The sequence below is a fragment of the Miscanthus floridulus genome, chromosome 1 (assembly GCF_019320115.1).
Source record: "Miscanthus floridulus cultivar M001 chromosome 1, ASM1932011v1, whole genome shotgun sequence".
Lineage (NCBI taxonomy): Eukaryota > Viridiplantae > Streptophyta > Magnoliopsida > Poales > Poaceae > Miscanthus > Miscanthus floridulus.
Window position 1 is genome coordinate 195,597,749 of NC_089580.1, and position 15,494 is coordinate 195,613,242.

Sequence of the window (15,494 nt, forward strand, 5' to 3'; positions counted from 1 at the left end):
CTCTCTTTTTATATCTATTTTACATTTTGAATTATTAGTTTGGCGTTTGAACTATTTATATTATAATTTGTAAATGTTTTCAATTTACTCTTCCAATTTAAGATTTATCGTGTTATTTAGTTGACAACGTTTTCATTTGAATTTGTTTAGGAGCCTAAATATTCATTTCGATCCAAAGTGACATAAAATGGGGAGGACGAATATTCCAAATGTACACAAGCGTCTTATAGCTGGAGTGGTTAGGTGATGAGCATGCGAAGCAGGAGGTTTGGGGTTCTAGCGCTGGTGGCCGCGAAGCGTGCATTTTTCGTGCAAAAAATTGCATGACTGTGTGGCTCATGACTGTGTGGCTGCCAGGTGGGGTCTCTCTTGGTATTTTTTAAAAAATAATTCTCTATTTTCAGCCCATTTTTTTAGGTTTTCTGGAAACCACATCACTGCCGCTTTAGTTGTGCCGGTTTAAAAACCGACACTGATGGCTTTTTTGAACCGACAGTGATTTCGAAATCTGTACTAGTGTTCTAGCTTAATCGCTGAATTTAAGGCTTATCAGATTATTAATGCATGCCGTTTTACCAAACTGGAATATGGCTTACCGATTTGAAAATGGTTTTACCGAATTGCATAAATTTTTTTTTATGCGACATACCCTGTACTAAAATCCTAGATCCGCCACTGCACACATGACACATGCATGCGCCGCCGACTCCGGCCACGACCAGGGTCCACGCCGCGCGGCCTCCGGGCGTGCTCGCCAGTGACGCGGACCGCTGCCCCCGCCGGCCGCGGTGCCCACCGCGGGCGCGGCACCGAGAGATATCATAAGATATCACGGGGCCACGCGATATTCCCTCCCGTCCCGGGTGCCGCTGCGTGCGTCCTCCCCACCTGGGCAGCCTACGCCCGCAGCTGGTGCCCATGCATGTGCCACGTCGCGGCAAACCTACCCCACCCGGCCACCCCGCTCTAGCACGGCGTTTGTTTGCTTGTTTTGTCTGCATCGCCTCGCCGGGAGGGAGACGGAGAGGAGCATCTTTCTGCTAGAGTAGCTGGGACCGGGGGCCTGGTCAGATCAGAGAAAAGGCGTCTTTCCGGCCGTAACCCCCTGTCTTTTTATCACCCGTCTCGTCCGTTTCTCGGACGTGATGGATCCAACGTTTCGTGGTCTCCACACGTACTGTATGCGGTGATGCAAGTACCACCGTCACTGTTCAGTTACCAGCAGCCACGGCCGCGTCTCATCCGAGTGACGGCCCCGGCCCAGCCCCCCAGACGCATGCGCGACAACGGTGGTTTTCGTCTCGTCGCTGGGTCGGCGTGTTGCCAATGATTGCTATGCGTACCCAGACCCAGTCTGTTCCAATCTGCGAACGCCAAGAATTTTAGGTGGACGGAGTTCAGCGGGTTCAGCCGTTCAGGTTCTTTGTTCAAGATGATACGTACTCAAAGCGAAAACGCAAAAGCATTTGTCTCAACTGAACAGCAGCTTCAGGTTCTGAAGTCGTCTGAACTGGATTCCAGCAGCGCGCGCGCGCACACACACTGTGACACTATCGTGTCGCCTCCCGCGTACGAAGCGGTCGTTTCCCCCCTCGCTGCACGTTATTCCTGTCGCCTCAAATGCCTTTCTTTTTTTTTCAGCAAATTTGTCATGTGAACTGCATCAAAGGTTTTACTCGTAGGCCGCTGAATAAAGATGGGCAAGAAATGAGGCTTTTGTAAATAAAGATGGAAATTGTGCGAGTTCTGCAAATGATACGCACAGAACAATCTCGTAGGCCGCTGAATATATATAAATAAATGCACTATAATGTTTCCATTTATGTAAAAAAGGTGTGCTTACCTATTTATATATAATATATATATAATTAAAGGCAAGCATGCACGACACGGATGCATGGTAGCCGGAAGGCGAAGCCGGCTACGAACTCTCCTCCTCTTCCTTATAAAAAAAAACCATCAATCGCCGTGCCTGGTAAACTCTCCATCTGTTTGCAAGCCGAAACCAGGCAGTGGAGTGGACACAACACAACACAACACACCAAGTGAAAAAAAAAACAGAAAACAAAATCACTACTAGTACTCCGTTCCGTACTAGCACGCCCCTAACCCCCTCCTGCCTCTCACCAAGTAGGAGTGCTCGTCTCGCATCCCTCGGCCTCCGCATCATCGTCTTCCTCTCCCACCACCACCGCCGATCCACCCCCAAAAAGCCGAAGCCGACCTCCGCACGCCACCTGCTACCACCACAACTCCCGCTCCCACGCCGCCGCCCCCACGGCCGGCCGTTCGGAGGTGACCCGACTGACCACGAGAGGGACGCACGAACACAGGAGAGAGTTTGGTGAGGGAGATCAGAGACGTGACCCGCCCGGACCCGGAGAGCATTAGCGCATCTGCATTAGCCGGAATCCCATCCCAGGCGAGCCTTCTCTCTCCTCCTCGAACCAGGCGCAGCAGGCGAGCCTCTCTGCCTGACCGCCTGCTGCTACCGCCAAAACGCCTCCTTTGTTGCCATCCGCCGATGCCGTAATCCGCCGCCCAAAGCTCTCCCTTTCCCCTCTCTCGCGCGCGGCCGCACTCCCTGGCCCTGGCCCTGCCTGCCCTGCCGTGGCGAGGCCAACCCCAATGCCTTTTAAACCCCTCCCCGTCCCCGCTCCCTCACTGATCCCCACCGCCTCCCAATGCCGCCCTCCTTCCCCTCCCTCCCGCTCCCGGAGGCCGCCGCCGCCGCCGCCCACGCCGCGCTGCTCGCGCTCGCCGCCCTCCTGCTGCTCCTCCGCGCCACGCGCGCGCTCGCCTCCCGCTGCGCCTCATGCCTCAAGGCGCCGCGCCGCCGCGGGGGCCCCGCCGTCGTCGTGGGTGCCGGCGCCGGCGCCTGGCACAGGGCCGTGCTGGCGTCCTGCGCCTACGTCCTGCTCGCGCAGGTCGCCGTGCTGAGCTACGAGGTGGCCGTGGCCGGCTCGCGCGTCGCGGCGGGGGCGCTGCTGCTGCCGGCTGTGCAGGCGGTGTCCTGGTCCGCGCTGCTCGCGCTCGCGTTGCAGGCCCGCGCCGTCGGCTGGGCCACGTTCCCGGCGCTGGTGCGGGTCTGGTGGGTGGTCTCCTTCGCGCTTTGCGTTGTCATTGCGTACGACGACTCCAGGCGCCTCATAGGCGACGGGGCGCGCGCTGTGGACTACGCGCACATGGTTGCCAACTTCGCGTCCATGCCGGCCCTCGGCTTCCTGTGCTTGGTTGGTGTCATGGGTTCCACGGGTTTGGAATTGGAGTTTATGGAGGATGAGAACGGTCTGCATGAGCCGCTGCTGCTCGGCAGACAGCGCAGAGAGGCAGAGGAGGAGCTTGGGTGTCTGAGGGTCACTCCTTACAGCGATGCTGGGATCCTCAGCCTTGCAACATTGTCATGGCTTAGTCCGTTGCTCTCTGTTGGTGCGCAGCGGCCACTTGAGTTGGCGGACATACCCTTGCTGGCGCACAAGGACCGTGCAAAGTCATGCTATAAGGTGATGAGCGCTCACTACGAGCGCCAGCGGCTAGAACACCCTGGCAGGGAGCCATCACTGACATGGGCAATACTCAAGTCGTTCTGGCGAGAGGCCGCGGTCAATGGTACCTTTGCTGCTGTCAACACAATCGTGTCATATGTTGGCCCTTACTTGATCAGCTATTTTGTGGACTATCTCAGTGGCAACATTGCTTTCCCCCATGAAGGTTACATCCTTGCCTCCATATTTTTTGTAGCAAAATTGCTTGAGACACTCACTGCCCGACAGTGGTACTTGGGTGTGGACATCATGGGAATCCATGTCAAATCTGGGCTCACTGCCATGGTGTATAGGAAGGGTCTCCGACTGTCAAACGCCTCACGGCAGAGCCACACGAGTGGTGAGATTGTGAATTACATGGCCGTCGATGTGCAGCGTGTGGGGGACTATGCATGGTATTTTCATGACATCTGGATGCTTCCCCTGCAGATCATTCTTGCTCTCGCCATCCTGTACAAGAACGTCGGGATTGCCATGGTTTCAACATTGGTAGCAACTGCGTTATCGATCGCAGCCTCTGTTCCTGTGGCGAAGCTACAGGAGCACTACCAAGATAAGTTGATGGCATCAAAAGATGAGCGCATGCGCAAGACTTCAGAGTGCTTGAAAAATATGAGGATTTTGAAGCTTCAGGCATGGGAGGATCGGTACCGCCTGCAGTTGGAAGAGATGAGGAACGTGGAATGCAGGTGGCTTCGGTGGGCTCTGTACTCACAGGCTGCAGTTACATTTGTTTTCTGGAGCTCGCCAATCTTTGTCGCAGTCATAACTTTCGGGACTTGCATATTACTCGGTGGCCAGCTCACTGCAGGAGGGGTTCTTTCTGCTTTGGCAACGTTTAGGATCCTCCAAGAGCCTCTGAGGAACTTCCCGGATCTCATATCTATGATGGCACAGACAAGGGTGTCTTTGGACCGTTTGTCTCATTTTCTGCAGCAAGAAGAACTGCCAGATGATGCAACTATAAATGTTCCACAAAGTAGTACAGACAAGGCGATCGATATTAAGGACGGTGCATTCTCTTGGAACCCATACTCTCTGACCCCTACACTTTCTGATATACATCTTAGTGTAGTGAGAGGCATGAGAGTAGCAGTCTGTGGTGTCATTGGTTCTGGTAAATCAAGTCTACTATCGTCTATACTCGGGGAGATACCCAAATTATGTGGTCATGTAAGTATAAATACAAAGAGCCGACGCTAATTTCTATGTCAATTCTGTTACATTTACCTTCCTCCCGTCTCCTATTTCAGGTCAGGATAAGTGGCACAGCAGCCTATGTTCCTCAGACTGCCTGGATACAGTCTGGAAACATTGAGGAGAATATTCTATTTGGCAGTCCAATGGATAGACAACGTTACAAGAGAGTCATTGCTGCTTGCTGTCTGAAGAAAGATCTCGAGCTGCTCCAATATGGAGATCAGACTACTATTGGTGACAGAGGCATTAATTTGAGTGGAGGTCAGAAACAAAGAGTCCAGCTTGCTAGAGCACTCTACCAAGATGCTGATATTTATTTGCTTGATGATCCCTTCAGTGCTGTCGATGCTCATACTGGGAGCGAACTGTTTAAGGTTGGTACCGCTGTTGCCTTATTCTATTTGTTTCTAAGCTGTTTCTGTTGCATAACACGTCTGCTTCTGTGTTGCAGGAGTATATATTGAACGCACTAGCAACCAAAACAGTAATCTATGTAACCCATCAAGTTGATTTTCTACCAGCTGCTGACTTGATATTGGTAAGCGGCAACCATATTTTCATATTGATATGTATGTTATTTTGAGTAATGCTTATGGGTATGCTTTTCATTTTCATCATCATATTGAGTTGTTGTCTGCAATATGCCAGTACCCTATTGGTCCATCCTTTTATTTTGGAAGCTAACCATGTATGTGACCTCTACATGAGAGCTAGTTATCTTCAGGATAGTTTTCATGGTACTATACGTGGGACTAATGGGCCTGTATTAATCTCTCTTTTATGCTTCTCTGTCGTGTTACAGGTTCTTAAGGATGGACATATCACACAAGCTGGAAAGTATGATGATCTTCTGCAAGCTGGAACTGATTTCAATGCTCTGGTTTCTGCTCATAAGGAAGCTATTGAAACCATGGAAATCTTTGAAGATTCCGATGGTGATACAGTTTCTTCTATTCCCAACAAAAGATTGACACCAAGTATTAGTAATATTGATAACCTGAAAAACAAGGTGTGTGAAAATGGCCAACCATCTAATGCACGGGGAATTAAGGAAAAAAAGATGAAAGAAGAGCGTAAGAAGAAGCGTACTGTTCAGGAGGAGGAAAGGGAACGTGGAAGAGTGAGCTCAAAAGTTTATTTGTCATACATGGGGGAAGCTTACAATGGTGCACTGATACCTCTAATTATCTTGGCTCAAACCATGTTCCAAGTTCTTCAGATTGCGAGCAACTGGTGGATGGCGTGGGCAAACCCACAAACAGAAGGAGATGCACCCAAGACAGATAGTGTGGTCCTTCTGGTTGTTTATATGTCCCTTGCTTTTGGGAGTTCATTATTTGTGTTTGTGAGAAGCCTTCTTGTGGCTACGTTTGGTTTAGCAGCTGCCCAGAAACTTTTTATAAAAATGCTTAGGTGTGTCTTCCGAGCTCCAATGTCATTCTTTGACACCACACCATCTGGTCGGATTTTGAACCGAGTAAGTCTTGCTCTTGCCCATGCTAATATAAGTTTGTAATATGTGCTTCCTCCTTATTCATACTTTATATCAGGTTTCTGTAGATCAAAGTGTTGTGGACCTTGATATAGCGTTCAGACTTGGTGGATTTGCATCAACGACAATTCAACTCCTTGGAATTGTTGCTGTCATGAGCAAAGTCACATGGCAAGTTCTGATTCTTATAGTTCCCATGGCTATTGCATGCATGTGGATGCAGGTAAATGTTGTGATCACCAGACATTACATTTTAACCTATATTTTAGGTTTAATATCACAAGCTGTTCTTTTTTTCTTGACATTTAGAAAATTGGTATAGGACAGTCTAAAAATTTTGAGAACTCCACCTTCTTTTGCAAGATGGGTAGTATAACTAGAGTTTACTTTCAGCTAATGATCCTTACAGAGTTTATCAGTCACTGGACATAGGCACATCATGTATTGCACTGTATGTTTAGTATGTCATTGGTTCACTGTTGATGTCTTGTAAATTGCTATGCTTACTAATGTTTATTAAATGAGATACTTCTAGCTCAATTCTCTTAATTTTTTATTAATCATCATAGTCATAAGGAATAACCTATTTAGAAGGATAAATCAGAGTGGCATTTTACTAATGTTCTAACTACTGTCACCTTTGCAGAGGTATTATATTGCTTCATCAAGGGAACTGACTAGGATTTTGAGTGTCCAAAAGTCTCCAGTTATCCATTTGTTTAGTGAATCAATTGCTGGTGCTGCTACAATAAGAGGCTTTGGTCAAGAGAAACGATTTATGAAAAGGAATCTTCACCTTCTTGACTGTTTTGCTCGGCCTTTATTTTCCAGCCTTGCTGCTATTGAATGGCTCTGCCTGCGAATGGAATTGCTGTCAACTTTTGTCTTTGCTTTCTGCATGGCAATACTTGTGAGCTTTCCTCCTGGCACAATCGAACCAAGTATGCTTTATGTTCCACATGCTGCTCTACTATATTTTGTTGCTTTATCCAATGCCTTATTCTGTCCAGTAGAAAGCTTGAATCCTCTTGTCTGTTAAAATTTATTCAGCATCTAAATGGACTTTCAAATTGATAGGTATGGCTGGCCTCGCTGTCACATATGGACTTAATTTAAATGCTCGAATGTCAAGGTGGATATTGAGCTTCTGTAAACTAGAGAACAGGATAATCTCTGTTGAACGCATTTATCAATATTGCAAGCTTCCTAGTGAAGCACCACTGATTATTGAGAATTGCCGCCCACCATCATCATGGCCTCACAATGGAAGCATTGAACTGATTGATCTCAAGGTACGCTTTATTAGTGGTGGCAGTGGCAGTTAAGGATAAGACTTTCATTAGCATTGCTATAGAGCTGATTAGTATTTCCAGTGTGCAAATTTTATATTGTAATGTTGATTTATTTATAATTTTCTCTTTACTATGTATAATTACCATACATCTCTAATTTATGATCTATTTAGTGTTGGCATCTAATTTGCTTTTTCATGAATACGAAAGGTCCGCTACAAGGATGATCTACCATTAGTTCTTCATGGTGTAAGTTGTATGTTTCCGGGCGGGAAAAAGATCGGGATTGTAGGGCGTACTGGAAGTGGTAAATCTACCCTTATTCAGGCCCTATTCCGCCTAATTGAACCCACTGGAGGGAAGATTATAATTGACAACATTGACATTTCTGCAATTGGCCTTCATGATCTGCGGTCACGGTTGAGTATCATCCCTCAAGACCCTGCATTGTTTGAGGGTACTATCAGAATGAATCTTGATCCTCTTGAAGAGCGTGCTGATCAAGAAATTTGGGAGGTACATCCTTGTCACTTTTATGCTATTCTCATGTTAAATCTGTGAGATTCTTATCGAAGAAACATCTTCTGTTTCAGGCACTAGAAAAGTGTCAGCTAGGAGAGGTCATTCGTTCCAAGGAAGAGAAACTTGACAGTCCAGGTTAGTCTGACGTTTTGCTGCCAAGCCTTCTTTGAAGAGTGAGAATGTGGCTTCTTAATGCAAAAAAAAATTATTCTTCCTGGACTATTTGTGCTTTCGCAGTGCTAGAAAACGGAGATAACTGGAGCGTTGGACAGCGCCAACTTATTGCACTGGGTAGGGCGTTGCTCAAGCAGGCAAAAATATTGGTACTTGATGAGGCGACGGCATCTGTTGACACAGCAACAGATAATCTTATCCAAAAGATCATTCGCAGTGAATTCAAGGACTGCACAGTCTGTACCATTGCTCATCGTATCCCCACAGTAATTGACAGTGACCTTGTTCTGGTCCTTAGTGATGGTACGAATTCTTTTACTAAATTAACTGTGCTTCCTTTACTTGTTCATAGCTAGATTTCCTGAGCTCACGTCTTTCCCGCTCGTGCATCGAATTCTTGAATAACGTCCAGAAACAGTAGCAAACTGACAGTTTTTCTTATGCACAGAATTTGGAAAGAACTCTTCACAAATAATTCATCTCATCTTCTTGATTTTCAGGTAAAATTGCAGAGTTCAACACGCCCCAGAAGCTTTTAGAGGACAAGTCGTCTATGTTCATGCAGCTAGTATCGGAATACTCCACTCGGTCGAGCTGTATATAGAGAGGCTTAGCTTAAAACCCACCCCAAACCTAGCAATAGAGGCTGGGAGGCAAAATAGCCGGTATCTGCCAGTGTACTTACACCATAGAGGTTCGTACCAACACCATAGGGCGACATAGAAAATGAGGTGTATATGAGTGGGAACACTGGGCGTTCCCTGACCTGAATAACCATGGAACCAATGAGGGAACACAGGGCACCAGGGGAGGATTTGTGACACTATTACATTACACGAAGCATGCTGATGCTTCTGTATGTATGTATAACAACAATGCATACTGCTTCTCCCTTGCAGAGTGGAGAACGAAGGGAATAACTCGTGCGTAATAAGAGCAGAGAAGATTTGTTTTTGGCATCAGATTGGAGTGCTTGTTCTCTGTGTCCATTACTCTATTTTTTTTTCAAATACAGTGCCAAATTTTACTATAATCAGTGCCAATTTCTGCTTCAGTAATTCAGCACTCAAATCAGCAGGTGAAAAGGTTCAACGCCGAGGTTAGTAACACATCCAGTGCTAAAAATGTTAGGTCAAGCGGTCTTTTAGATCGACTAGGAGTAGATTAGTAGGTATTTTGACTTCCATTCGATATGAAAGAACTAGAACACATGGATCCAAAGAGATAGAGAGAGGAGAAAGGGAGAGGTACAGACCGTCGGGCTTGGTGGACGAGCTCGAGGAGTCCATGGCGTCGGTGTCAGTGGCGGTGTGGCAGTGACGGTGTAGAGGTGGCGGAGTCCCAGCGGGGTGGAGCTACGGCGGTCCGGTGGTGCTTCCCGTCGTTGGCAGTGCCACCCTCTGGATCGGATTAGGGTTAGGACAGTGGGGCTGTGGCGGCGGTGAACCTCGTATCCCGAGCCGTTTGCCCCACATCCTCTTTATAGGCACTGTGCGACGGGGCCCCACCAGCCACTAGATGGCTGGACGTCCCCGATCAGGACGCGGTCAAGGGGTCCGTCTCGACCGTTGGGTCAAGACGGATGAGATCAATTCTAACATTCTCCCCATTGATCTCAACTCATACTTTAACTTTAAACTTTGACTTTAATCCATTTCACTTTTATTTGTTCCATCACGGATTAGTGCATAGAGCATGCTTCATCGTCACGGTCAATCGCCGATAGACTTAACAGCTACAATCCACGTCTCTGTTCTGAAACAGATTCTTTAACTTTTGGGCCCTTTATTGTCCGGAAATCATAGGCTATACCATAAACCCATGTCGACTGTGTGTTCTCCAAACACACTGGGTGGTTAGCCTTTTATACGCGGATCCGCAAACACTTGCTTGTTACTTTTATGTTCAATACTTTCAGTATGATTCCGGACTTTCTCCTTCACAATGTATAACTTTAACGTCAATGTGTTTGGCAGCACACTTGACCCGTTGTTATAGGTGCGAACTTCTTAAATGGTTATTGCTGTTGTATACCATTATCAATTCCGGTTGTAAGTTCTTTTAACCATTTCGCCTGTCCTTAAGCCTCATAACAAGCTATACCATGGGTATGCATCTTTGATGACACCATAACTGTTTATTTGGAGCTTTTCCATAATAAAACTCCAACTGTGAGTGTTAGCTACTATGTGGGTTTCACTAAACATCTCGCTAAAATTTAACTTTTATACCCACAATTATTTGAGAGTACTTATTCTTTCTTACTCACCATGAGGCATATAAATCTTTGCACAATTGCAAAATATTCTCAACTCCATTCCAGTGATCTATATCTGGACTAGACTTCTACAAAAAAACATCCCGGATACATAAACTGTGTCAGGGTAGGTTCTTGCTTATAAGCATTCAGTAAGTTTCCAACAGCTGAAGCATATAGGACGTCCATTTGATCGATCTCATATTTATTCTTGGAACACTAAAAGTTTCGAAAACTATTACCCTTGACTATAGGAACAGGCGCAGGTTTATTCACATATATACTTTATTTATTTAGAATCTTCTCTAAGTATACACTTGAGATAGTTCTAATACCCCTTTTCCTTTTATCTCGGTAAGTTCCAATTCCTGGAACGAATGATGGTTTACCAAGACCATTCTCATTGAAACTTGAGGACAAGAACTACTTCTTCTCCAACAGTAGATTAACACCGCTACTAGCGAGTAAGGTGCTACCCACATGCAGGATTAGGAAAATAAATTTCCCATATTTAAACTTTGCATAAATACAATTGTCCTCTGCATTCTCTTTAAAACCCAAACTTTCTTATTGTACTGTTAAACTTCAAAAACCACTGTCCTGAAGCTTGCTTTAATCCATAAATTGATTTCTTTAGGTAACATCCCTTTACGTTCTTTTCCTTCCACAACAAAACCTTTTGAGTTATGCCATGTAAACTTTTCCATACAAATCCCCGTTGAGGAATGTGTCTTTATATCCTTCTGATGTTATTGTAAATCATAATGTGCCACCAACACCATTATGATTCTAAAAGAATCTTTGCGTGCTTATTATAATCTATTCCTTCTATTTGTGTAAACCATTTCGCCATAAGTGGTCCTTTATAGCTGTCAATATACCTTTTGGATATCCTTCTATATTTCCTTTGGAGTCACATTTTTCTTGTAGACCCATTACAGCCTACTGTTTTGGCTCCATTAGGAATTTCTTCTAAGTCCCAAACATCGTTGTTATTTCTCGATTTCATTTCATCTTCCTTTGCTTTCTGCCATTTAGACGAGTAAACGCCACTCATGGCTTTTTCAAATGAGGTGAAATTACCCTCCATTTGAATTTCTTTCTTAACATTGACTCCTTAGTCACCAGAAATATCTGTTTTTCTTATTATTTGAGACCTTCTAGGGCCTCGTGGCACTTTTTCATATGGGGCTATTGTTACTCTTCATTGCCAAAAAGCAATTGTTCTATAGCCTCCTGTATCACAAGATCCTTATTTACTTATTCATCTTCTTTAAGAGCTAACAACAGGTGTTGTATATGTCATACAACATCAATATGTATTAAGCAATTTGTTGCTCTAAAACACTATAGTAGATATGTAATCCCACTTCTATTCAAGCCTTAGGTATGTACATACCATGCTCCTCCAGATTACTCCATCTTCTGTAAAGATGGTGTATCTATAAATTTCTAATTTTGGGTTTAATCTGCTAAAAACTCATATGGCGCGTTTAGCATCGCCTTGTTAACTCTGAACTCGTCCAGTATGAATACTAGTCGACTATGCTATCTTCCTATCGGAACTATAAAAGGTCCAGGAATTTAGCTATTTCTTTACTTTAGGGGTATCGTTATTATGACCGTCTTACTCCCTCAACGATCACATTCATCTTTTATAGATCACTTTTACCTTCAATGCATAGTATGTATTGCATTATCTGAAGTATGGGGAAGTATCTTTCTTAATTAATCTTACATTTCTCCTCCTCAAAATGTGGTATGAACTTTTCTACCACAATTTTGAAACATTCAGAACTCTTGTGAATGAGAAAACTTTGATTACTTACTTCATCCACATAATTACATCATGCAAACAAAATTCGTATGGGAGTACATTTTCCTCATTATACTTCAAAACTCAACATAGTCTATTATTATCAATACTTCTGCAAGTCACACCTGCATATCATTCTTATCTTTTGGTTCACATGCAACTTTTTTTTTTGTTCTTAAACTCATTGAGTACTTATGACCATGACACAATCAGAGTGTACGGTAAATACTAGGATAGCATAAGAGCTATCCCAAACTTCTTTCCATGTGCGGGATATTTCTTTAGAGCACATGAATCATCACATCCTCCTCCCGCCATGCGGGATAAGTACTATGCTAAACTCTCCCGCCATGCAGGATTGGTTAACATATGTACTATGCCAACTTTACCCCGCCATGCGGGTATTTTCTCAAACTTTTCCCGCCATGTGAGATAATTCCCTTAAACAGACATAATTGCCAGGATTGGCTCGTGTTCAATCATCAAATTCAGAAATAAATCCGAATATTCTTTAACACACATGTGTAATCCAATGTTAGTTAAATTAAACATATATATGACTTTTACAACTCTCATAAGTGAAACTGAAAATAAATTCTTCTTCACAGAGAGTACATAAAAGACATTTATCAATGAAGACTCTCATTAATTTATCTCTTTTCTTGGATCAATATCCTAGAATTCTTTTCTTTTGAAGCCATTCTTTAAAGAGAACGCAGTCCCTCAACAATGGTATTCTTTCATACATAACTTGCCCTTAGGCATTTCATCATCTGAGTCACAAGTACCTAGCTCATTTCTCTTACTGCCTTCAAGAATGAAAGCATGGAGGTCTTTTGTCTGAAAAAAAATATTCAACAATAATGCTCATTAAACTTTAAAAACTTTATGTTCTATTCTATATCACCGTTGGGCAGAAATAGAATAAAATATCATTCTTCTACATTAATTCCACATCACCGTTGGGCAGAAATGGACTTAATGTATAGAAGCTCAATAATCTTGAAAACATAGAACTGCTCCTCAAAATTAAATTCTCCCGTTGATTCGAATTTAATTAGAAGACAATCAACTTCATTGCAGCGGAAACATGAAAATACTTTCTCTAGTTTAAGAGCATTCTCTGATCTTTATCTATTCTCTAAAAAATTGGTCAGTTTGATGCAAAATTCATTAGAGATTTAAACTTTTAACATAAAACTCATAGAATTATAATATTGTTATCATCAACGTTGGTCAGAAAATAACAATACCATAATTTAACTTTAAGCTTAAATTCATAAATAAACTTATAATATTGTTATCATCAACGTTGGTCAGAAAATAACAATATTATAATTTATCTTAACTGTTATCCGACTATTCCTCCAATTAAAATAATCCAAAATTTAATCGGAGTATAAAACAATCTTTGCAACGGGAACTATGAACATGATTGTTGAATTTTACCCACAGGAAAATTCCCTTTTTTCAATTTTCTTTGATCCATTTATCATTTTCCAGGAAATTGCATTTTACTGGAAATTAGAAAAAAAAATGGCTTAATTCTTTACTGCGCTGTGGCCCAACCGACAAAACGGCCCGGCCCAACTCGGCACACGCGCGCGCAGCCACCCAGGCCGCAACGTGGGCCTGGGCCGGCAAAGCACTGCGGCGCGCTCGCCCGCCTGGGCCGCTGAGTGGCCCGGTGATTCCACGCCGTCGATCAAATCCGACGGCCATCCGGCCGTTTCGCCTGATCAAAACCCCGCCGTGGCCGGCCTCCCTCTGAACCCTAGTCTCATTTCTTTCTCCCCTTCTCTCTCGCGTGTCTCTCTCTCTCAGCAGCGCGCCGCACACGAGCGATAGCGAGCCACGCCGGAGGAGAAGACGAAGACGACGCCACCGTGGGCCCTCTTGCCGGCGAGCGCGCTCCCCGTCGGGAGAGCGCGCCGCCGTCAAGCGGCTCCGTGTCGACGCCCTGTACCCGTACCCGCGCGGATGCATCTCGGCGACGAACACCGGCGCGGTCCGGTCTTTCCCGCACGACGGCAGAGATGGTAGCGGTGAGGTAAGCCACCGGCCTTGCTTTTCCCTTTTCCCGTTTCTGCTTGTTTGGATCTTGCTTGCTCTTCTCGGTTTTGACCGATTAGGATGGGGATCGAGTTAGGGTTAGGGTTTTGGGTTAGGGATTCGCCCTTTTCTTCTTCTTCCCCGAGTCTATAGTGGGTTAGGGTTACATTTTCTCTGAACCGAAGTTTGTTTCTCTTTCTTTTCTTTCTTCTTTTCTTTGCCCCGAGATCTGGTCACGGGTTTAGGGTTCGGATCAAGCGGTCTTGAAGCCGAGCCCCTTCCGTCTTCACCCAGCTAGGGTTAGAGTCTGTTCTTCTTCCCCACGCGGGTTAGGGTTAGGGTTCAAGTACTTTTCGAAATCGAGACCCCTTCTTTCCTCATTTCTTCACCCGATTAGGGTTTAGGGTTCGATGAACCCTTTGTATTTCTTTTCTTTCGATCCGAATCGGATCTAGCTCTGTTCTTTTCTTTTCTTTGCCCAGTGCCGTGATCTACACCTTGCAAATCGGCTCTGATACCATTGTTAGGTCAAGCGGTCTTTTGGATCGACTAGGAGTAGATCACTGGGTATTTTGACTTCTATTCGGTATGAAAGAACTAGAACACATGGATCCAGAGAGAGTGAGAGAGGAGAAAGGGAGAGGTACAGACCGTCGGGCTTGGTGGACGAGCTTGAGGAGTCCATGGCGTCGGTGTCAGTGGCAGTGACGGTGTAGAGGTGGCGGAGTCCCAGCGGGGTGGAGCTACGGCGGTCCGGTGGTGCTTCTCGCCGCTGGCAGTGCCACCCTCTGGATCGGATTAGGGTTAGGACAGTGGGGCTGTGGTGGCGGTGAATCTTGTATCTCGAGCCGTTTGTCCCACCTCCTTTTTATAGGCACCGTGCGACGGGGCCCCACCAGCCACTAGATGGCTGGACGTCCCCGATCAGGACGCGGTCAGGGGTCCGTCTCGACCGTTGGGTCAAGACGGATGAGATCAATTCTAACAAAAAAAAAAAAGAGTATGACCAATGTCAGGTTCATTACCATGACCTGAAAACAAAATACTCCATGTGCAGCCGACGGCTGGATTCCGCTGCTAATCACCTCTTTTCTGTAAACAAGTCATCTGGTGGAGCTAAAAGTAGCGCATGCAGGAACCATAC

At 45.2% G+C, this 15,494-nt stretch overlaps 1 protein-coding gene across 1 annotated transcript; it reads left to right on the plus strand.

Annotated features, from left to right (window-relative positions):
• Positions 1–2,003: 2,003 nt before the first annotated feature.
• Positions 2,004–9,184, plus strand: LOC136553258 (ABC transporter C family MRP4-like). The gene is made up of 11 exons (XM_066544644.1): positions 2,004–4,718; positions 4,799–5,119; positions 5,197–5,283; positions 5,548–6,222; positions 6,296–6,460; positions 6,884–7,178; positions 7,315–7,529; positions 7,740–8,045; positions 8,123–8,186; positions 8,289–8,528; positions 8,726–9,184. Exons 1-11 carry the CDS (start codon positions 2,685–2,687, stop codon positions 8,827–8,829), a joined length of 4,506 nt encoding a protein of 1,501 aa, XP_066400741.1. The 5' UTR covers positions 2,004–2,684; the 3' UTR covers positions 8,830–9,184.
• The last annotated feature ends 6,310 nt before the right edge of the window (positions 9,185–15,494 follow it).